The 24,765-nt window shown below is 40.8% G+C and overlaps 1 protein-coding gene across 1 annotated transcript; it reads left to right on the forward strand.

The window, feature by feature from the left end:
• Positions 1 to 1,734: 1,734 nt before the first annotated feature.
• On the forward strand, positions 1,735 to 19,023 carry LOC124372896. Its single transcript, XM_046831306.1, has 6 exons — positions 1,735 to 1,908; positions 3,016 to 4,920; positions 6,942 to 7,131; positions 7,546 to 7,700; positions 15,804 to 15,911; positions 18,703 to 19,023. Exons 1-6 carry the CDS (start codon positions 1,735 to 1,737, stop codon positions 19,021 to 19,023), a joined length of 2,853 nt encoding a protein of 950 aa, XP_046687262.1.
• The last annotated feature ends 5,742 nt before the right edge of the window (positions 19,024 to 24,765 follow it).

Raw genomic sequence — 24,765 nt, forward strand, 5'->3', positions numbered from 1 at the left:
TTGTATTGCCCTATGAGGAATTAAAAGATATTTTGACTTCTGTGTAGCAGTCCCGATTCACTCAGCCTAGGGCGGGGTCTATAAATCTTACCAAACAGATCAGAATCTCTGGGGAACCTTTATTCATTAAGAAAAAGAAAAGGGCGCCACCTTGTTTTCCTCAGTTTGGGGTATTAGGGCCAGAACAAGGAAAAGACGCGTTAATGAATTTGCCGAGATGGGATGTTAAAAAGTACGCCTGAGCAAAAGCTCCTTGTAGCCGAAGTCCAGTTACGCACAAATATGTCCTTCACCAACGGCTAACTCTGTACAATAAAGTTCGTAGCGACAATTTCGCACAGACAAGTTTGTGTTGCCTCAATTATATAAATTACTGGTACCCGTTTATGAGGTAAAATTGAAGTTCTACTTATCGATGCACAGTTCATCTGGTAGAACGACCAGCACAGCGGTAGGTAGGTAGCACCAATGCAGCAGGTGATCCAGGTATGTAGGCAGCAGGTAGGTTAAGTCCACTGGCATATGCACACAGCATGTACAGCGTGCAGGTACAGGTACAGCGCAAGTGTAAGCGTCAGGTTAAACTCCCGTATGAATCCCTGAGTACATTCCAGACAATAGAATCTAGGTATTTTAATCTAGGATTAAATTTACATTTACATAAAATAGGGCATTACAAGTTTTACTTTGCTTGAACAGGAACAAGCAAAAAACCTGTTAAAACTAAATTCATCCCGTACAGTAATACTTACATTAAATCTCAGAATTAAGAAAAATCCATAAAAGCAAGTTTAGTTTATTAATTACCAGTAGAAGTACCGCCACTATAGCCCAAGCCTCTGATTGGCCGAGAGCTCCGTGACGGCGACCAATGGGAGAGCAGCAAGCCCCCTCCCTGACTCCTCCCACACTCCAGAGCGATGGCGGATGGTGACATGTGGTGGTGGCATACGACTCCTCCCACACTCCCTTCCCTAGTAGATAAAGAGCGATGGCGGATGGTGACATGTGGTGGTGGCGTGCGGCGCGGCGCGCCATACGACTCCTCCCACACTCCCTTCCCTAGTAGAGCGATGGCGACAGTCATGACGGATAGTGACAGATGTGGTTCACTCGAAGGGTCATGGCGCGATGGCGATTAGTGACATGTGGTAGGGAGCTGCGCTCCAGATGACTCTTCCCACACTCCCCTTCCCTACTAGAGCGATGGCGGTAGTCATGGCGGATGGTGACAGATGTGGTTCCCTCGGAGGTTCATGGCGCGATGGCGGATAGTGACATGTGGCGGTGGTCTGGAAGGTAGGGACACTAAGTGACGGTAGCGATGGCCGATGGTGACATGGCGGCGGTCCGCCAGCTGGAGAGTGGATGCATTCCAAAAGAGCAGTGTGGTTGATTGCATCACCTCGTGCTATAAATAGTCATGCGTGCATTCCGGGGAGGCTTGATATAGCAGTTGCAACTGTTGGCTAGTTATATATAGATGCCAGATGGATTGATGTGGGCGATGGTATAAAAAGAGCACCACAACCTCTGTGCTGTAGCATTCTTGTTTTGGCTGCTTTTCGCATAGGTAATTTTTCTCTATCTCTAGTTGGCTAACAAATACTCACCTGCAAGCTGTATAAATACCACGGCTTCGTTAACCGCGTTAACCGGTATAGAATTGCGTTTAGTCCCAAAATAATTTAATAACATATCAGTTTTACAGAACTAAGCATTCCGGATTCCATTATGTCGGTAAATAATGTAGAGCCTGTACATATTGTAAACACCAATCAAACTTACGTCAGAAAGTTCAGGTTGTACGGCATGAAAACTACGTTCAAGTTTAACAGACCCCCTGTCGGTACGACCGAGTTAGATTGGATCAAGCGAGGGTTTGAAGAAGTTGTAGATCGTATGAAGGTGAACGCTTCAGACACAGACTATCTAGGTTTCACACTGACCAGTTTAAATTTCAAAAATAAAGAACCGGGCTATGTAGCCTTTAGACCAGCCGCTGACGTAACACTTGATATATTATGGCAGATATTTGGTGGGATAGTCCAGAGTAATGCCGAATCCATTACGTCTAGTGACACATTCCAGGTGACCTGTACTGTTGTCAGCCTTCCTATCGGTAGAGGTAGAAATAGACCCGGTAAGTACAGCAACTATAGCGAAGAATGCAAAAATCGAAAGGGTATTGTCGTTGTAGAAAATAAAGACAATCTATGTTTACCCAGAGCTCTAGTCGTAGGCAAAGCCCATGTAAAGAAGGATCCGGAGTATAAAGCTATACGTCAAGACAGACGTCAGAGGCAAACACTAAAAGCTCAAAAATTAATGGCAAAAGCTCGAGTTAATATCGCTGAAGAAGAAGGGGCTGGAATAGCAGAACTCGAAAAATTTCAAGACCACTTAAAGAAATACAAGATAACAGTTTATAGTTATAATACAAAAGGCCGTGATGTATACTTTAGTGGAAATAATAATGACGCATTGTACAACATCAACTTGTTGTTTCACGACGGTCACTACAATGTAATTACCAACTTGACCGCAGCTTTTTCATGTCATTTTTACTGTGAAGCCTGCCATGTGCCGTATGAACATAAAGGAGAACACAGATGCTCAACAATTTGCTCTGCTTGTAGCACAATCTCACCCCCCTGCAAGCTCGAGCATGCGGGAATAACTTGTCCTGAGTGTAATCGTCACTTTAAAAACCAACGCTGCTTCATCGCTCATCAAAGTGACCTATGTAGAAACGTGAAAATGTGTCTAGACTGCGGTAAACTCATAAACAAAAGACTAAGGAAAACAAGCCACGAATGCGGTGAGGTGTATTGCAGCGTTTGCACTGCTTTCAAACCCTCAAACCACCAATGTTATATGCGTCAAAATAAAGCATCCGCTAAAACCGACAATTTTTTATACATATTCTTTGACTTGGAGACTCGTCAGGATGATTGCCTCGAGAGTGACCCCAACGTCAAGGTACACAAAGTTAATTTGTGTGTCTCTGAACAGTATTGTAACCGGTGCATACACAGCAACGAGTCTTGTGACAGCTGCGTGCAGCGTAGAAAAATCTTTGAACAAGACCCAATATCTAATTTTATGCACTACGTAATGGAAGTGCGCAAACCGTACAAAGACGTTTGCGTTATTGCCCACAATGGACAAGGGTTCGACTTCCAGTTTGTCTTGAAATACGTGTTAGAACAAACAAAGTTTACTCCAGAAGTCATCACACGGGGGACTAAAGTGATATTGATGGAGCTTGACAATGTACGTTTTATAGACTCCCTCAACTACTTTCCAATGGCTTTGTCTGCCCTACCTAAAGCCTTCGACTTAGGCCCTGAAAAGAAAAAAGGCTACTTTCCGCATCTCTTCAATACACTCGCGAACCAGAACTACACAGGACCTATACCTGCAAAAGAGTACTACTGTCCTGATTCAATGTTTGAGAAAAACAACAAGGACTTTGAAAAGTGGCACAACGAGCAGGTATGCAATAACTATGTATTTGACTTCCAGAAGGAATTAATTGAATATTGTATATCTGATGTTGACATCTTGGCTAAAGCTTGTATTAAATTTAGATCACTCTTTATATCCGAATGCAATGTTGACCCATTTTTAGAGGCTGTCACTATAGCTAGCGCGTGTAACCTGGCATTTAGACGTAATTTCTTGAAGCCAGAGACAATAGGCATAATACCGAAGAAAGGATACAGGTTGGTGGATACCCAGTCGTCTGCTGCACTCCAGTGGTTAGCTTATGAGGAAGAGCAGCGGGGTGTGAGGATCCAGCATGCTGGTCGAGAGCGGGAGGTTAAAATCGAGGGGATGAAGGTGGATGGTTTTGATGGGGCGCGAATATATGAGTTTCAAGGTTGCTACTACCACGGTTGCCCAAAGTGCTTTCCGTACAAAAGAGAAGAGCCTCTGAAAGAAGACCCATCTGACACCCTCGAATTGAGATACGAGAGGACAAAAGCCAAAATGGAAAAACTCTCTCGAACCCCCTACGAACTAGTAGAGATGTGGCAATGCGGATTTAACAATCTGAAAAGAGATCGAGATCTCACACATTTGGAAAATCATCCCGTGTTGACAACCTTACCGCTCAATCCCCGAGACGCTTTCTTCGGAGGAAGGACGGGGAATGCGATGACATACCACAGGTGTACGGAAGATGAGCAAATACACTACGTAGACGTATGTTCCCTCTATCCCTACGTCTGTAAACGGGGCAAATATGCGATTTCCCATCCTACCATCTACATTGGTGACAAAGAGTGCAGGGAAAGGGGAATGCAAGCTGAGGGTCTTCTAAAGTGCAAAGTGCTTCCTCCAAAAGATCTGTACCACCCAGTGCTTCCAGCTCGAATGAATGACAAATTAATGTTCGTACTGTGCAATGATTGCGGCGAAGAGCTCAACAGCGGAGAATGTCAACATAGCGACGACGAAAGGGCGTTGATTGGCACATGGACGATGGATGAAATACGCAGAGCAGTTGAAAAAAGCTACAAAGTTGTCGAAATGTACGAGTTGTGGGAGTACAAGATGGCCACCTTCGAAGAAGGTGGACTGTTCACTGAATTTATAGATAAATTCTTAAAGATAAAACAAGAAGCATCTGGCTATCCCTCCTGGTGCGTCACAGATGAGGATAGAGAGAGGTATGTTCAAGACTACTTCGAGCACGAAGGAATCAGACTAGATCCAGTTAAAATAGAGAAAAACGAAGGTCTCCGTTCTCTCGCAAAACTAATGCTTAACTCGTTTTGGGGCAAGTTTGGTCAAAGGGAAAACCAAACAAAGACTCTCATCACAAGGGATCCTGAAGAACTCTTTAGACTATGCATGGACTCAGGAGTTATCGTCAACACAATACAGGAAGTCAGTGAAGACGTTGTTCTGGTCAGTTGGCAACATCTAGAGGAGGTTGGCGAATCATTAAGTACGGTAAACGTTGTCCTAGCAGCCTACACTACAAGTCAAGCCCGATTAAAGCTTTATGATCACCTGGAAGCACTGGGTAAACAAGTATTGTACTACGATACAGATAGCGTTGTGTACCTATACAAAAATGGTTTATACAGAGTAAATACCGGTGACTATCTAGGGCAGATGACAGACGAGCTGGCTAAAGACTACGGTCCCGGTTCATATATTATCGAATTCGTTTCCGGTGGTCCAAAGACGTACGCTTACCGTGTTTTTTCTACAAACAAAAATGATTTTGTATGTGTCTGCAAAATTAAGGGCTTGACTCTTAACTTGAAAACTTCCAAAAATTTAAATTTTGAAAAACTTAAAGAAATGGTTCTTAGTGAAACCTGGGTAACGCTTGATATTGAAGAAAACAGAATTAGGAGAACAAAGTCTAGACAGATAGTGACCGTCAAAGAAACAAAGGTTTTCAAAATTACTGGCCCAAAACGCAAGCGTGAAGGTGAATATGGTACTTTACCGTACGGTTATTGTAAAAAATCTAAAACCAGCTAGAGTTGGAATCTTCAGCTGTCTAAAGGAGGTATTTGGTGTACTAGAGACGGAAACATTATCACAGTGAAATGTAGTGATCTGTTAATGATAATCGGAGACAACAATAAAAATAACTCACCCTTTTGGAAGTCTAGTAGCCGTTATCCTAGTACTCTCTCCAGCCGTTCCAGTCACCGCCATCACGCAAATCGAATTCGTCTTCTTCTTCTTCTTCCTGTATTGAATATCCACTCTCGGATTCTGAGTCCTGAATCAAAAACTCCCATCCACTACTAACACTACCCCAGGAAACTGTTGAAGAGGTGAATGAGGACGATCTCGAAAGGGGACACGGTGGTTGTGATGGAGTCGACAACAGGTCAATAACACTTAAATACAAAGAATAAGCAGCAATAATTACTGATATCATCTCGAGTTGGCGCGAACACAGTACTGAGTGAGACGACCCACAATTATAAACACCAGCAACTGCATGTGGTCACCACATGTGGCGGTGCATCTCCTGCATAGATGCACTATCTAAATATAGACTCCAGAGCCGGGGTGATGAGGAGGTTGGTCTAAACACTGTAGAAACAAACTTTTCCTTCGGTCTCTGTGAGATGTGACCATATAAGGTGGGAGGACTCACGCATGTAGATGTGTGAAAACTTCACTGGACGGTTATCTCGAGTGACCACCACCTCTTAAAAGTGCTCCGGTAGATCTAGATGTGGGGAATTATTATTATTATTGTACATGTGTTCACGTCAGTATATGTTTCAAAAGCATTGTTTCATCCTGCAGTCGTATCTCGACTCGCAGTCTTCAGAATATGCAATAGTTTTGTCCATGGACACGTATTTAAGACCCTGCTGAATCCAACCTTACCCAAGCTCTGCAGTGTAAAAACTGCATCCTAATCGTTCTCAGCTACTACTTCCACGAGGGAAATGAAGTAATTCAAACCGTTGAGCTTTTCCAAATTCTAATGTCATCTCCTGTCACGCTATCTAGTACTTCAATATCGGTCATGTTCCGTACCTGATTGAAGGTGTAAATGTGATGAAATACCCTTGTAACACGGTAGCAACCGTGATGCAAGGAAGGGAGGTGGGAACTCGGCTGCCCACCACAGCATACAGCGTTGGATGGAGCTGTATGGGTATTTCCGGTCGAATTGTTTACAGTCTATATGCTGATTGTGAACAACCGAAACGGTAATACTAGGGGGATAAATCGGAGGCATGAACTAGCGTCTTTTGGAGCATGCCACGGTCTACAGCGGTGGAGGGGCTGTAGAATTTGGGGGTTAAATATAAAAGTCCTGCCACATTCTTCTCATTTTCAAAATGGAGAGACGTCAAGCAATAGCTAACGAGCTACATAGGCCAGTTCGTCGTAATTTCAGGAGACGAAGTGTCACTCTGAAAGGTAAGGACGATCTTTACCAGGCAGATCTCGTGGAGATGATACCGTACGCTGGTGAAAACAAGGGGATGAAGTATATACTGACAATTATAAACTGTCTGACAAAATTCGCAATAGCTGTACCGTTAAAAAGTAAAGCAGCAGTGGAGGTAGCTAAAGCGCTGGAACCCATTCTACAAAAACACAAGATGAAGAACTTCCAGACTGATCAGGGTAAAGAATGGTTCAACGGTCACATTAATAAATTGATGATGCATTACGGGATCAATCACTTCAATACATATTCCGAACTCAAGGCTAGCATAGTTGAACGCCTCAACCGAACATTAAAAGAGAAAATGTGGAAAATATTCACTGCTCGAGGTAGTTACGAATGGGTTAGTCTTTTGCCGAAAATAGTTAAGGGTTACAATGCTACTATTCACAGAACCATCGGTATGAAACCGAAAGATGTACGACAAAAACATGTGAAAACCATTCTGGAGCGCATAAATCGTGCAAAAAAACCCAGAGAACAAGAACACCTAAAGGCCAAATTTAGTGTGAACGATAAAGTGAGAATAAGTAAGTACAAACGTGTTTTTCAAAAAGGTTATTTACCTAATTGGACAAATGAAATATTTACAGTGTACGCTGTAAAACCGACAAATCCCAAGACTTATATCCTGCAAGACTCACAAGGAACCATCTTGAAAGGTGGATTTTATGAGCCTGAACTGGCCAAGGCGAACACGGGAAACGTTTATTTAATTGAAAAAGTGTTGAGAAGAAAGAAAGACAAGGTACTAGTTAGATGGGCAGGATTTGATAAAACAAGTGACACATGGATTGACAGAAAGGACATTCTTTGAGAGAGAGAGAGAGAGAGAGAGCGGTGACTATATTTAAATTTAGCCATTCCTGTGATGCATTCAGTATCTGTTGCAATGCGTGTAGTAAAACAATCCGTGGAGCTTCCCGTGTCTAATTTTGATCGGTTTGTTACTGGGGGAGGTGACATGACCAAAATAGGTAGTAAGCACGGTCCCCTGTTGCCAAACTCGATACGATGTATTATTGCCGGACCTTCCAACTGTGGCAAAACTAACGTGCTGTTCAACCTCTTGTTTGATCCCAATGGATTGGTTTATGAGAACATATACGTTTTTTCTAAATCACTGTATCAGCCTAAATATAAATTCCTTGCAAAAGTGTTACCTAAAGAGATCGGGTACTTTCCATCGGACGATAACAGCACTGTGATAAACCCTAGTGACGCCAAAAAAAACTCAATCATGGTGTTTGATGACATAGCCTGTGAAAAGCATGACAACATTAGAGCCTATTTCACTATGGGCAGACACAACAATATTGATGTGTTCTATCTCGGTCAGACCTACAGTCGTATTCCTAAGCAGTTGATACGTGATAACACTAATTTTATAATTATATTTAAGCAGGACGATATGAATCTGAAACATGTTTACGCCGATCACGTCAATACAGATATGCCTTTCGACTCATTTAAAAAGGTGTGCGCTAAAGCTTGGAACGACAGTAACCACGGGTTTCTAGTCATTGACAAAGACCGTGACATTTATAAAGGGCGGTACCGTATTGGTGTTGACACTTTTCTTGAGTCACTATGAGTGCGCGGATCTATTATTACAATGATATTGGAAAATATACAGGCGTCAATAGCGACGGAGTCAGGAGACCGGCAAAAGTCCGCTCGAATCTCTGTACATGGTATTATGAGGATAAGAAAGGATTTTGCGGGAACTATTGCAGTAGACGTGGTAAACACGGTGATGCTTATAACAGGAGGTGTTGGCGTCACAAGAGACAGGGTGTCTACAGTCGCAGTTTACCACCGATAGTATTGTTAATGATTTCGTCGGACGAGCGTATATACAACCGTGAAAAATGGATATCGTTCATCGTCGAATGTCAGGAGAGGGGTGTTCCAATAGAATTAGTAATTTACCACGAAGACATGCTAAACGGTACTGTGCGTGAACCCATGAACTTATTGTCTCGGTTCAGACCGTTTCCAGACCTATTTGGCAAACCGATATTGAAACTTAGTAACGCTCACGGTAGTTTAAACTTTACTCAGATATACTTGAGAATGTTGAAGTATGGGTGTAGTATTCCTTACGCAGCCAAGTGTATAGTGTTAACGGGTCGCAGCATTCCGATTAGATCACCTGTAACAGTGTACAGACGCGCGCTACGTTCACAGTGTTACATAGACGTTAGCTACAACGTACACTACGGGCCAACTCCTGGTAGTATACAGGGAAAACGGGGGAAGACGTTTGCTGCAGTGAATAACTTATGTCAAGGACTGTACACAACAGAGTTCATAAGACGTGCTCTACCCACGGTACCTTTGGAGTGTAAAAAATTCGGTCTCTCTCTAGTAGAGGGATCCGGTGAGTACAGAATAACACGACCAGAACTATTTAGTAGTTGGCACGAATTTACCGGTGCAAACTCAGATGAGTTTCTGCTCCTAAATTCATACCTATTGCACAATACTGACGTGGAAAGACCTATTCAGGATCTGAAGAGGTATATGGACAAAACGATAGCGAACGACCAGTACACTGTTGCTGAAATACCCCAATGGCGAGGCGGTATAAAAAGGACTTTTATCTTCAAAGACCTATCACGACGTGAACGTATTCCTAGATTCAGTCGTGAAAGTGACAGATACTATTCTGGCCTACCACTGTCCTCAGGTGTTTCACTTAAAGAAGTGATTCGTTACATTAGAAAACACAAGAAGCGGGCATTATTTTTTAGACAGGTAGAACTACCATGAAGAGACTAGAGTGCAGATTGATCGATACTTCTCATTATTTGCATATGAGGAAATCCTATATAAATAAACAGATAACAGGCTGTGGGTTCAGTGTCAATCATGACGCGAAACAAGAAGCAGCTTATGACGGAGATATCAAAATTAAAGAAATCTATAAAACAAAAGTATAATCGGTTTAAGCGGGGTGAATTGGAGTCCGAGGAGATGTTTGAAAAGCAATACCAGCCGTTGATCAAGGAATTGCGTGACACCAAGGAGACACGCACTTTACACACCGATGTCAAGAAGGAAATCAAGAAAGAGGAAGATAATGCAGATGATGACGATGATGAAAACTCAGAGTTTCTACCAAATGTATTTTCTTCGCCTAATCTTCCTCATTTAAAACCATCGGTCTCCACTAGACTTGATTCTGGAGCAGAAGAAGTGTTTGAGACAGACGACAAAGGTGATGGTGGAAACAACGAAATTACAAAAATGCTTTCAACACCTACGGGTCTACAGACGGCGTCCCAATATATCGCTGATAGCTTTGCTCATCCGTTGACCAGAAAGTACATGCAAGAGCTTATGAAGGATTTGGGTGGGCGTTCATCTAAAATTGACCATCTTTACGGTCCTCGTTACGAAAAAAATACTTTAATGGTTGGCAATAAGGAATTGCAGTTTGATGAGGACGGTAGTATTCGAATAGATGATGTGGCGTATAAGCCACAAGAGGGTCTGTACGAGTTGATTTTCAAGCGAATACCGGATGATGAAATCTACAATGACGAAGACAAAATCGCTTACAAAGATATACTGAAGAAAACTAGCGCTCATAAAAGAAACTATAACCCAAATGGAGTTATCAATCGCAACACGTCGCTAAAGTATAAGTATGTAATTTCAGACTTATTTCCAAAAGTAGTTAAGGGTTCTGGAGCTGACAGGAAAGCTCATAGTGTGACTAAATCACTATCAGATCCCGATACGGTTTACTGGAACGATCCAAATGAGTTGTGCGACCGTCTTAGGCTGTTGGTGGCATCCGCTGAAGCTGGAAACACGAACCACAAGAACGAGATTATAAATATCCTTGAAGAATTGAAAGAATCAAAGACTATATCAGGTGATGGTAACGCGAGATTCAGATCATTGATGAGATGACCGTCAATAAGTTTGGTCAGAGACCACAATATCTGAAGAAGCAAGACATCCAGAGAGTTATGAATACTGTAAACAAAAAGCTAAAGAAAGATGTAAGAAGACTGTACTCTCAAATTTCAACCCTTCAAAATCAAGCGCTTATTCAGCAGGATCAAATAAACAGCTTACAAAATAGAAATGAAGAAGCTATAAGACGTCTAGCAGTTCAACTATTTCACTGGATCAACAAGATACACACTACCGTACCTCCAGCTCGCTTCCACACCGCCTTAGATGCTGATGAAAACACATATATTGACTGGGATAAGATATTTATAAAGAGCAATGTACAGGAAGAGTCTTCATCACTTGTAAAATGAGTGTGGACAAGTTTGGACGACGCTTCAAGCGTACAAAGGCTAAACAAGGTCCGAAAGGCGAGGGATTCAATGTGACTGCCGAAGGTGACTATGACGTGCAGAGAAAACGTCTAAGAAATCTAGGGAACCCGGAAAATGAACTAGACGCTGTTAATCTACAGACGTTGATCAGTAAGTTAGGAGCTCTGCAAACCGAAATGATTACTTTAACCGACAAGTTAAACAGCTTGAAAGATTCACAAGAAAATTCTATGAAACTTTTAGCGGTTCAATTGTTCCATTGGATCAATAGAGTACACAGTACCGTAGCTGTTGGTAGGTTTCAAGCACACTTTAACGTTGATGCACATACATATATCGACTGGGATAAGATATTTATAAAGAGTAAAATTCGTGACTCGTCATCACTTGCACAATGAGTGTTGACAAGTTTGGACGGCGATCCAGGCAGTTTGGAAAAGGCGGGTTAAGAGGACCGAAAGGAGATGGATTCAAGCTGACGACCGAAGGTGACTACGACATTAACGGGAAGCGGCTAAGACATGTAAAAAGTCCAGAAGATGATCTCGACGCCGTAAATCTACAAACGCTGACCAGTAAATCGGTGATAATCGGGAAAGATGGAATTGACTGTCGGAAACAGAGATTGAGCAATATAAGTAAAGCTACAAGGCCATATGACGCTCTACCACTCGCTCAACTGGCCGAACACATACCGTCAAAAGATTTAAAGGATAAATCTTACAAGTTTCATCGCTTTAGATTACATCAAATTGGGGAGCCTAAACAAAACGATGACGCGTTAACACTCGGTTACTTCAAAAATAACACAATAAAAAAAAAGCAGGATGGTTGGGAGCTTGGAAACAAAAGGCTAAAGCTAGTGGCCGATCCTGTCGAGCTTCGTGACGCTGTGACGCTCAACTATTTCAACGCAAACACAGTTACAAAGAAGCAAGACGGTTGGGAGTTTGCAAACAAAAAGTTAGGGTTAGTTGCAGACCCTACCGAAATGCAAGATGCTGTGACAATGAACTATCTCGTTCGTGTCTTAAGTGAAGTGTTTTACAGTTTCTATATACGTCTCGCTCCTCCTGGTGATAGTGTTAGATCGGTCGCTAAAGACCAGTGGATTCGTTCAAACGTTGTTGATCCGTTTTTCTTAAACTCCAAAACGAAAATAATGAGATCGGAAGACTAATTATATAAACTGTGATTGCAAGGCATACACTGCAGTCTGGTTTTAGCCACGGCGCGGATAAAATGGCAAAGCGCAAGGGGTCGTCCGTCAGACGAAAGCGAACCATCGGAGGAGCAGGAGGTGTTATCTCTAGTGTTATTAACAAGGCGATTGACCTTCTACCTTTTGAAGCACACATCCCCAGCTATTCCTTCTGCGGACCTGGCACATTTTTGAAAAAAAAGAATCGCTAGGGGTGAGAAGGGGGTGAATTTATTGGATGATGCCTGCCGTATTCACGATATAGCTTACGATAAATACAGTGACTCGGAGCATCGCAATCAAGCAGACAAAGAGTTGGCAAAGCGGGCTTGGGATAGAGTAAAATCGTCAGACGCGACTTTAGGTGAAAGAGCAGCTGCTTTAGCTGTAACTGGTGCGATGAAAGCTAAAACGGCTTTCGGTGGTGGAAAAAGACGAAGGAAAGTTGTTAAGAAGAGCGGAAAGACGAAAGGTAGGGGCCTTTACCTAAAACCGTATCCAAAGAGGGGGGCTGGTGTTAGAAAAAAGAAGAGGAGTTGTTGTAAAAAAAAATCTCGATCCCGATAAGACCGTTGACAAATTTCGAGTTGATCCACTACGCTAAACAACTAAGCATTCCCAATTTTAGAGGGGTGTTTATGCGTGACACGTTACCTCAAACAGGGCCTAGAAAATACGAGTCAGCTATAGTTAATCTGGACTCAAGTTACGGTGACGGTACTCATTGGGTTTGCTACAGAAAACGCCGGCATAACGTGAGCTATTTTGACAGTTTCGGAAATCTTCGCCCTCCTTGGGAACTCATATACTATTTCGGACCCACCGCTGATATACAGTATAATTATCAAAGTCGTCAGGGGATTGATTCAGTTGTATGTGGACATCTGTGCTTAGAGTTTCTCAGCGGAAAGAATGTTTTGCCTGAGCGGGAAAGGTTCAAGAATAACTTGTGACGTATTTCCTCCATACGACACCAGTGATGGCGATTACGTAATTGGATTGATAGATCTGAGCACATTCAATTCCATTCCCAATATTGAAAAGAATGTAAACGATAAATTTTATTACGGAAACCATGATGAAGTGATAATGTTTGAGGAAGGTTCTTACGAAGTAGAAGATATTGCGAATTATATACAGGGGAGACTACCGGAGGGGATCACAGTCCGCTTGAATGCAAATAACAATACTCTTAAGACCGAGATTAAAAGCAACGTGCAGATTGATTTCAGCAAGAAAGGCACAATTGCATCGATATTGGGCTTCAGCAAAAAGGTGCTGCAAGCTAATAAAGTACACACTTCAGACCTGCCTGTGAATATTCTCAAGGTGAACAGCATAAGAGTTGAGTGCAACGTTGTTCGCGGCTCGTTTGATAACGGTGTAGAGAGTCACGTTATTCACGAGTTCTTTCCACAAGTAGAGCCGGGGTATAAAATAGTCGAGACACCTGGTACAGTGATTTATTTACCACTCAACGTTCAGAAGGTGCACACCATAAACTGTCGAGCTTAAAGATCAAGACAACAATCCTGTGAATCTCAGAGGTGAAACGTTATCTTTGAGGTTGCATGTAAAGAAAGTGGGTGCTCATGGGTCTAGTATTTAAGGAGGGTGTGAACATAATTAAGGTCATTAGACCGCCGCGCCTGATAGTGGTAACTTCTGCTAACGCAAATTTATTGCGCTCTCTTGGCTTTAAAGTTAACACCGGCGCAATTCGTGGAAATGCTCGATATAGAGAGTCCCGCTGAGTACAATGAAATCATTACCGGACTGGAATATCACACACATAATCCGTATGCTTCAACCACGTTTAATAATAACGATGAAATACGGATACCAATCAGTTATCAGGACTTAATAACAGCTCCTTTCGAAAGTACACTACACGTTATGGGTACAGTAAGCGGTAAGAAAGCAGACGGTACAACAGATGCTAAAGTGTCTTTGGTTAACAATGCTATCGCTTTTCTCTTTGATGATATCCGATACGAGATTGGCGGTGTGGAAATTGATCGCACAAAGAATTTAGGTATAGCCAGTTCCTTAAAAAATATATTATCAGCTCGTGCAGAAGACGAAAAGAATCTGGAAAATGCATGCTGGTTCGGCCCCGGTGGAAAGAGAGAAATGGACAAATTCTCGTTTTCTGTACCTTTAAGATTGTTGTTGGGATTCGCAGAGGATTACAAGCGAATAATTGTGAATGTAAAACAAGAGTTGATACTGCTGCGGTCGGCGACAGATGCCAACGCTATTATTAGCGAGGATGCAGTGACTCACGCGTTGAAGATCACCAATCTGTACTGGCGGGTGCCTCACATCTCTGTATCCGACTTGTTTCGTGCTAAAATCCTACATCTAGTTGAAAAAGATACTCCAATACATATACCGTTTAGATCGTGGGAGTTGCATGAATACCCTGTACTGCCGCAAACTGAACGTCAATCATGGACTATAAAAACCTCTTCTCAATTGGAGAAACCACGATACGTGATTGTAGCTTTCCAGACAGAAAGGAAAAACAACTTAAAGAAAGACATGTCATGTTTTGACAGTTGTAAGTTATCGAACATCCGTCTATATTTAAATACACAATATTTCCCTTATGACAACATTCACGGAGACGCAGCTATATTCTACGAAATGTTTGTAAGATTTCAAAACTCCTATTATGGCGATTTAGGTGGTCGTCGGTGGCCTGACGTCAGTCTGGACACGTTTAAAAATAAAACACCTCTGTATGTGATTGATTGTTCACGCCAAAATGATTCGGTCAAGTCTGGACCTGTCGATGTGCGGATAGAATTTGAGGCTACGGAAGCGTTCAAGGCCAACACCACAGCCTACTGTCTACTGCTTCATGACTCGTATTTCGTTTACACAATGCTCAAGGGCACGGTAAAGAAGATGATGTAACGTGAATAAAACACGATTCAAATGACAGAATCTTTCAGTTTCAAATTGGACGCCACGATGGAAGGTTCACGGAAGATAAATATCGTCCTTGATTTGGTCGGTGAAATCCGTAGACTAATCCAGAATCACCAGTTAACAACAATGAAACGAACAAGTGACGGCTACATGCATTATTGCGAATGTGCATATACCACACCGGATTGTCAAGATGTACCAGACACTTGTGTATGTGTAATGATTGACAGGCGGAAAGATGAAATATTCAGACTGTTAAATGAAATTTACGATAACACTGTGCAAAACGACGACGATGTCATAGAAGATGATAGTGACTATACGGTATCGTCTATGGAAGAGGGAGAGGGGGAGAAGGAGGAGATATGTAATTGTATAAGTCAGTGACTAATACGTCAGGTACTTAAAGGTTTGCTCAAAGTGTACAGAGTCATTCGTGATCATGGAGCGAAAGAGTGAAGACATACAGGCTACTGTCGCTGCTGCTGTGTTGAAGGAGGAGGAGGAGAAGCAGCTGGTGAGTCAACCGATGGAAATAGACAAGATTAAATCAATCCGTAAAAGCTCAAAACGAAATCTCCCGAATCTAGTTACCGGAGTGTTTCTAAAGTCTCTTTACTTTTTGAATCCTGATTGTTCCAAATACTTGATTGTAGGATTGTTTGTTGATCACGACAATGGTGTCGGTATCTTGATGAAGGGTAAAAGGGGAACGTTTGCGTTTTGGAAACCGGAAATGTTCAACATTTTATTAGGGTGCGCGAACCAAATCACTGGTCTCTTGGAATCGACAGGCGTGCATAGATTCAGGAGTTCTAAAAGCGAAAGTGGAGAAAATATGGTAGTACGCAGGGTGTTTGGTCAGCAGTACGTTGTACTGTACGACGGAAAGAATACATTAACTCTGTCCGTAGACGAGTGGACACAGTTCACCAACTGTCTGCCCTGCATAACACGTCAAATCAACGAGCTGTTTTTAACGGAGGATCTATTGAGATCTTACGTCAGTGATGTGTTAGCTCTGACTAGTAACGGAAGTCCGGACGAGGGTTACGTTGATCCGCCTGAGGCTTTACCACGTCACCTTTGCGATAGACTTTTTGATGACGTCCAGTGCTACAAACGTTGGCCAAATCCCAGAGGTAATGAATGCGGCAGTAGTTGAATTTCAAGCTTTTCAAGGTAATAAAAAGCAGTTTATAATAAAAGAATTTGCAATTGTGTCTAATTCATTGCAATGTCAAATTGTTTTCAAACCTCCATTTCCGCGGGAGAAATTAAACAAGAAAATGCGAAAGACAGCTCTGTGGTTAGAAAAGAACTACCACAAGATCTTGTGGGAAGAAGGTGATTTCCCTTACTGCGGTCGTGTCATTCGCAATTTGTGCAAGCCTTTTACTATAATTTATACACGCGGACACGAGAAGGTGAAATTTTTAAGACAATTTCACAATAACGTTTACGAGCTAGATAACTTGACATGTGACGAAAATAGTACGTTGTGCAGTCGTAAAGGAACGCATCGATTTTCCTGCTCCTTACCGCAACATAATGACCGTGATGAAGATGTACGGTGTGCAATGCACGCTGCTAAATGTAGTTTTGAAATCCTGATTAAAAACAGGTTCACCAGTCCACTTAGTAGTCATTCTGTTAACGGTCACTGTTGAGATTACATCGTGCTAGCATGGGGAGTACGGCTGCTGCTACCGCTGATGTTTGGGACCTAATTTCTCGAGAGCCAAAAGCTCCTGTCGGTGTGCTCACTGATGCCTTCATTTTGAAATTTAGTCGCTTTCTAAATTGGAGGCTTTTATCGGCAAACTATACTTTTTCCTTTGACATGTTGAGAATATTTCAGCATAAAGTAATTTGGACCATGGTTTTAGAGAATGCTCGCCTTCCTGAATTCTTTTTGCGTGAAATGGTACCGAACTTTGACACCTACTGTTGGATAGTAATAAGTCGTCACCAGGTTCTTTCAGAACAGTTTATACACGATTTTGCTGAACAGTTGGACTGGGATTACATACTATTGTACCAACAACTTAGTGGAAAGTTTCTTCAGGACCATAGTAGTTATTATGGTGATGAAGCGTGATATGTTCCGTAGAAACTCCAGCTAGAAGAATTAGACCACATTGAAAGGCTTCACCGAGTAAAGTGGTCTATAACCGATTCTTTGTAAGTGTTTGATGAGTCACATTGAAAGGCTTCACCGAGTAAAGTGGCTTCTGGGTAACTTGCTGAGAATCTGAATCCGCTAATGGGACATCCTATGTAAGTTTACAACGAGTCACATTGAAAGGTTTCTCCAAGTAAAGTGGCTTGTATGAAACTTGCTGAGAGATTGTTTCAGCTTCACCTGGATGAGACAAGTCATATTGAAAGGCTTCACCAAGTAAAGTGACTTGTCGCGTCCGCCTTAGACGATGTAGTATATTGTAGGTTAGTAAAGAAAAACCCTTCTCGGAAGGAGGAGGGGTTCGGCATTAAGTTGAGGACTACTCCTGACACGTGGAAGAGGAAAAGCCATTTGCGAGAGCAGAGGAGTTTGGCATTAAGTTGAAAACTTCAAAGTTCACGTGGGCTAAAAAAAATTTGCAAAATATAAAAGTTTTTGCGAGTACTTGACAGTGAGACGGAAAGGTTCGGCATTTAGTTGAGAACTTAAACGAACTCGCTGAACGGTCTCGCAAGGACACAAAAAAAAGTTTATTTTTTTCGGAGGTGGCAAATTTGTTATGGAGTGGCCATCACGACAGAGTGGGCGATGGTTGGGGCCCACTCCCAAGACAAAGAGAGGTGACACGGAGAGGTTCGGCATTGAGTTGAGAACTTGAACGTGTTCAGTGTTCTTTGTTAAGTGAGATTAGGCCTCCTGGGGAAACTCACTATAATAAAAAACGCGCCGAGACCCCTACGGCCTGGCTCAATGCCTACCGTGGTGATGGAAACGTGGGTCAACCTGATACACCGCATTCCAGTCTAAATATGACAGCGATTACCATATATGGGTGTTGCATGGCACAAAGCCTACAGGGGTGACGGAGTAGTTGGCCAATTTTACACGCTGCATTCCAGTCTAAATGTGACACCTATTACCATACATGGTATTGCACCTTGGATACCTCCCACCTTTCCAATCAGGTATAAAATATCGCGAGAAAAGCTGACAGTCACAGTCAATCTCTACGTATCGTGATCATCGTATCCGTTACAGGTAGGTGACCATGTCTTTACTTTGTATTTTTAGCTAACAGAGGCTCTGTGACGGATTATTGTTATAGTTTGGAATTTGTTTACAGGAAATCATGGATCTTTCGTCAAAACTGACATCCCTCGAAAAGCAGGGTGAAATTCAACCAAAGATTTCAATAAAGGAATTAACGCGGAAATCAGGATACAAGATTCTTGAGGCGAGGAAGGTTCACACCAAATTTGACAGGATGGCTGTCATGCTGGTGATAGAACAGGATGGATCGAAGACGGCTGTAACATTTTTGCCTGCTAGGTTCGAGAGATGCCTTAACGAGGAAGATCTGCAAGAGATGACAACGTCAAAAAAGTTTAGAGTTCGGTGTAGCGGATCTAATGGACTTTCAGCGGACGTAAGGATATGGAAGTAATTACTTTGCATGTGGTTTGTACAACAGCTGTAGTGAGTTTAAAATAAACAGTACGAAGTCAAACAAAGTGTTTTATTTTTTGCAACTCCTTCACCCCCCGCTGTGCTTAGTATATGAGCGCTCAGTCGCTCAATCGCTCAGTCTGAGTTTCCAACATGTACTGTTCAGTGTTATTGTTGTTGTTCTTTGCTATACTGCCTGGAGTCATCGGATCACCGCCGACTCCTCCTCCTCCTATCGGTCAGCGGCAGCGAGAAGCACAACAGGTTGGTTTTTTATCGTTTGTATTGTTATCCGATTACTAAACTGAAGATTTTTACTATAATATTATCTTTGTGGTTTTTACCATCAGATACCCGATTCACCTGATTCTCCTGACGCCCAGCATGCTGAGGACTTTTTAGAGGCTTTAATAGCAGAAGAACAGGTTAGTAGACTCGCACACATGTTATGGTTTTGAGTGAAAGTAATTTAACAATATTGTTCTTTTTGCAATGTATTTAGATTGTAACGTTTTATTACTATGGAACAACAAGTTGGTTTTTTATCGATTGTATTGTTATCCGATTGCTAAACTGAAGATCTTTACTATAATATTATCTTTGTGGTTTTCACCACCAGATACCCGATTCACCCGATTCTCCAGGAGCCCAGCACGATGAGGACTTTTTTGAGGCTTTATTAGAAGAAGAAGAAGAACAGGTTAGTAGACTCGCACACATGTTATTGTTTTGAATGAAAGTAATTTAACTATATAGTATTTTTTTGCAATATCTTTAGATTGTAACGTTTTATTACTATTTACAGCAGTCATCTGACCCTTGGGAATTCCCATCACGCGGTAGCTGCAGACGCAGAACTCCTCCTCCTTCGAGTTCTTCAGATTCGGTTAGTGGAATTTTTGTGTGTGTGTGTGTGTGTGTGTGTGTGTGTGTGTGTGTGTGTGTGTGTGTGTGTGTTCAGTGATCTAGTTTCCGTAATCTACAGAATCACACAATTTTACAGGCAGTCCACGTTGCACTGATAGACGGACCCCCTCAGGATGAACCTATAGATTTGACTAATCCATCTCACCGAGATCCCATACCACCATCACCCGCTGGCGACGGTCCTTGTTCCCGTCATTGTACCGTATGTCTTGAAGAAGATAGGCAGAGACGTCGTATCGCTAGATTTTTTCAGGTTGGAAAATTAGTCTTTATTGACGCTTTTGCGATTTGACCGATTGGTGTGCAATTGTCCATGAAAGACTTCTTTTTCTACAGGAGAACCGTGGACAGTGCAATGGGTTAAGGGTTTCATCCCACGCTCTCTTCGCGGTGGTACGGGTCCAGAACGATCTCACGAATCTGACACGCTACGTGGACCGGTTTCTGCAATCAGACATGGATTTGTTGTTCCTTCATGCAGAGCGGATGTGGGATGTACTGCGTTCATTCCTGGAAACACTACTCGTGGAAGCTACCGAAAGGGTCCAAACGGAGTTGCAGAGGATCAGATTGCAAAGGACTGAAAGGGAACAGGAGTCTGCTAGACTGGTCGTTTGCGTGGTGTGCCAAACTGCACTTCCCACCGTAGCCCTGAGAACTTGCGGCCACGTACTGTGTCCATCGTGCAGTCACCGCCTCTTCAGGTGTCCTGTATGCAGGGTTCCAATTGTCGGTATCCTGGATCTCTTCTTCCTGTAGGTGGACCGTTCTTCCCACTAAATAAGGGAGGGGGGTATTACATAGTACACGAGGTGACAACCAGTATCTCTGGACTGACCATGCGTACTATGTAATACCTTAACCTGGGGGCGTTTCTTTTAACGTCTGGACAGTCCCAAGCCCCTGTCCATGTGGGATAACGGTCGTGTAAACCCTGTGTTAGGAAAATGTGTTTCTTAAAGAGAGAGAACATTTACGGTCGCACTGTCGCCATCGCTCTACTAGGGAAGGGAGTGTGGGAGGAGTCGTATGGCGCGCCGCGCCGCACGCCACCACCACATGTCACCATCCGCCATCGCTCTTTATCTACTAGGGAAGGGAGTGTGGGAGGAGTCGTATGCCACCACCACATGTCACCATCCGCCATCGCTCTGGAGTGTGGGAGGAGTCAGGGAGGGGGCTTGCTGCTCTCCCATTGGTCGCCGTCACGGAGCTCTCGGCCAATCAGAGGCTTGGGCTATAGTGGCGGTACTTCTACTATTACCATTCAAATTTTATATTACCAATAATTTTTACAGATACATAAAAGCAATATTTATTTTACATTCCATATTATGCATGTTTATATACAGTATAGAACATGACTGCATTTCATCTGGTTGGTCAAAAGTGTTTAGTTAACAGTTTAATTAATTTAAAACAAGTTTCTATTACCAACAGAAATCAATTATTCATGCCATGTGTTAGGAAAGGTTTTCAACAAAAGCAAAGTAAAACATCTTAACTCACCTAAAATCCAGTAAAGAGCTAGGAAGGAGCAGTGTAGGGCAGGGAACAGTCTCATGTAGCTCTCTTGAACGACAAACTTACAATACCATTGCGATAACCTCTGTCAGGCAGTAGTACAGTTCAACAGTCAGATTGAGTCAAACACATTGTATGGCCAGCTGGAGCTGCAAACATTGTTCTCTTACTCAGCTGATAAGACAATTTACAAGTTGATCAGGCTTGTAAACCAGTTTGAATAATATTTAACTCTCCCTTCTGCCAATCCTTTGCCCGAAAATAAAGATGTTTCATCTGAGACAGTATATTCGCAGTACGCTCACAAAGCTGACAAAAAAGTCAGACGAAATTCATTGATAAGGCAGAAACCGGAAATACTTTCCCAGACAGGATACTGTAATCTCGTACGATGGACAAGAATATGCAGAGCGCTTGAATCAGACTATCTAAAGAATCAATGGTGGATCTGATTGTACTAACGTAAATGTATTACAGAAAAATATTTTAATCGTTTTATGGAGTTTTGAAAACTTAAATTTTTTCTGAAGACTGGAAAATAATGAAAAGACCCCGATAGTTATTTAAAGTTTTTAAAGCAAGCTTGAATCATTGTTTGATAAACCACACAGATGTCATGGAAATATCACTGGTTAGTTTCCTCGGATTAAGGTCATACATGAAGTGGGTCATCTTCTCAAACACAAGAGACAGCGCTATGAATGAAAATGGTGCTACCAATAGGTCTTTGAAAGAGAAGAGCCTTTGAAAAGTTGGTGTAAAGGCAAAAATATTACAAATTTATATTACAAATATTTTGCCTACTGGAAATGGTTGTCTAATTAATTACTATATACTTTCTTGTATTGTGTGGGTTCATTTTGATTAATTTTGTAAATTTTTTGTGTATGTTATTGTACATAATAAGTTTCCAAAATATTAAATAATATATTACGATTTTTTTTAAACATTCTAGGTAGAACTAAATTTATATATTTACGATAAATGAGTTTTAGCCACCGAAACATATTCTTATGGACGTTCCTCTTTTTTTGAGATTGCAGTGATATTTTAATTAAATTTCAAAAAATATCTAATGCTATGATAGCATCTGCGTGAATTAATACTAATCCGGAATACGTGGATTATGGACAGTCATCTACAGAATTACACATGTATAAGAGGATAAAATTATTATTTCTAAGTACACCAACTATATCTAATATAGAATTGAATACGAATATATTTTTTATTCTTCTCACATTGATCTGAGTACGTGAATATTGTGTCAATCCGCATGCACAACTGTATTATAGATCTAGATGTCTCTATTTGTTGTCTTCTTATGTATTCATATGTTATCGTCAGTCGATATTTGGCTTCTTTTGTGTTATTTAAAGAACACAGATAATGAACACATGAAAGATGAGAATAGGTTGGTTTAAAAAATCAATCACTCTATTTTAATAATGACTATGATATAATAACACCTTATTATATATCTTATAATATTTTAAAAGAATTTGAATATGTGGCTGTTTACTAATAATTATACATGAAAAGAGCAAATAGTCCATTAACTGTTTGTTTTAATGCCTATCGGCTGAATATTTAACGATTGCTGAGTATATGTTCGGAAAATCAGGTGCTGTATCAATTAACATACTTTTAGATATTGAAACGTGGTTATCAAAAGCAAATACCTATTTACTGTAGTGCGATGGATAACAAAGAAGCCACACTCCTCCGGATAAAATAACCAGTCTATATAGAAGTAAAAAGTTCATCTTTATATTTACACAAACGTGTATTCCATATTTATGTGAGCAGGAATTTAAATGTCATATAACCATGTTGAAAATCCCCTTCATTTTTAAATAGAACTATTGAATCCTAATAGGTTGTGATTTCAATTAATAATATAAATACAGAAAGGGTCAGTAAAATTAAAACAAATAAAGGATTTATTTGGCAATATTATACATTTCATATTTTTAAATACTTATCTTAATTCGAACAACCTAAGATCTGAGACAGGAAGTGAGAAGACTGCAGTTAAACGTGATGGCTGGCAAGCGCTGTTAAAAGGTGACATTTTAATGAGCTCCTTTGTTATAATATTGCAGCTGCTGCCTAACAACTACAGCCAGCGCTCAAGCTGTCACTTGGCTTGGTTACATAAAACTTTCTGTCCTGAAACAGTAAATGAGTCACTTGATGTGTGACATTTGTACATGGGAGCTCTTTTAAATTTTGCAAAATGCATGAAAGAAACTGTATATTCTATTTATAATAAACTGCAATTAGATTTATTTCTATTAACAAGTTGTTTTATGAGTATAGCGTGATAAGTGGGAGCTTATAATTTGATTTAAAGTTACACTCTCAATATGTTTGTTGACCTTTAAATGGATGTACAATATTTTAAACTATAAAAGTTTAAGAGGGGTGTAATGTCCTTCCATACTTTAGTATATTAATGATCTTATAAATGTTGGTTGACTCTTTGAACAAATATAGTACACAACTGTTACCTCATAATATAAAAATCGAACAAAGAAATGAATATTTACGTTCCTTTTACGATTCTCATTTAAATTCTGTGTCTATTTTGAGAAACCGATTAGTTTTCATGCATCAATCTGAAAGAGTAATGAAATTTTCCTAATTTTATATTATAAATTTCACAGATTCCAGATTTCAATGTTAAAATTCTTTTTATACAAATTTTGAATATATATATATATATATATTCCTGATAAGCATTCAAATTAATATGTATAGGCTTATTTCTTTATTTTTCAATAATTTTTGTATAAAATAACTGCTATGTTTCTGAAAAATAATTTATTCCACACGTGAGGAATGGTTATGGACAATAAAATAAAATGTATAACAGTTTTCATGCTAGTAAATTTTCTATAAGGGAAGTAGCTTAAGAAAATCCATTATCAATTATTTTAACTTGCTGCCGTTTTGAATTTGATTGAATAAAAGTTTTCGTTATTTTTTTATTTTAAATTTGTACCTTTAATGGTTGTTTAGAAAAAATGTTTAATGTAAAAAACACAAACAGACGGAAAACGATGAATTTTATGACATACATTTACAGGAACGTTTAGTTTGTTTTGACCCAACGAAAAGCCTCCTGAATAGTTTGATAAATATTGTGAAAATATTAGTAGTTTTTAAATTTGTTTGTATTTTAATTTAACTTATAAAGAAAGATCTGAAAACTGTATTTTGAATTTTACCATTATTTTCCGCAAATCGGATTGTTTTAAGTGTTATTCTTTAAATAATGGGTTAT

The sequence above is a fragment of the Homalodisca vitripennis genome, unplaced genomic scaffold (assembly GCF_021130785.1).
Source record: "Homalodisca vitripennis isolate AUS2020 unplaced genomic scaffold, UT_GWSS_2.1 ScUCBcl_4300;HRSCAF=10399, whole genome shotgun sequence".
NCBI classification, from domain to species: Eukaryota; Metazoa; Arthropoda; class Insecta; order Hemiptera; family Cicadellidae; genus Homalodisca; species Homalodisca vitripennis.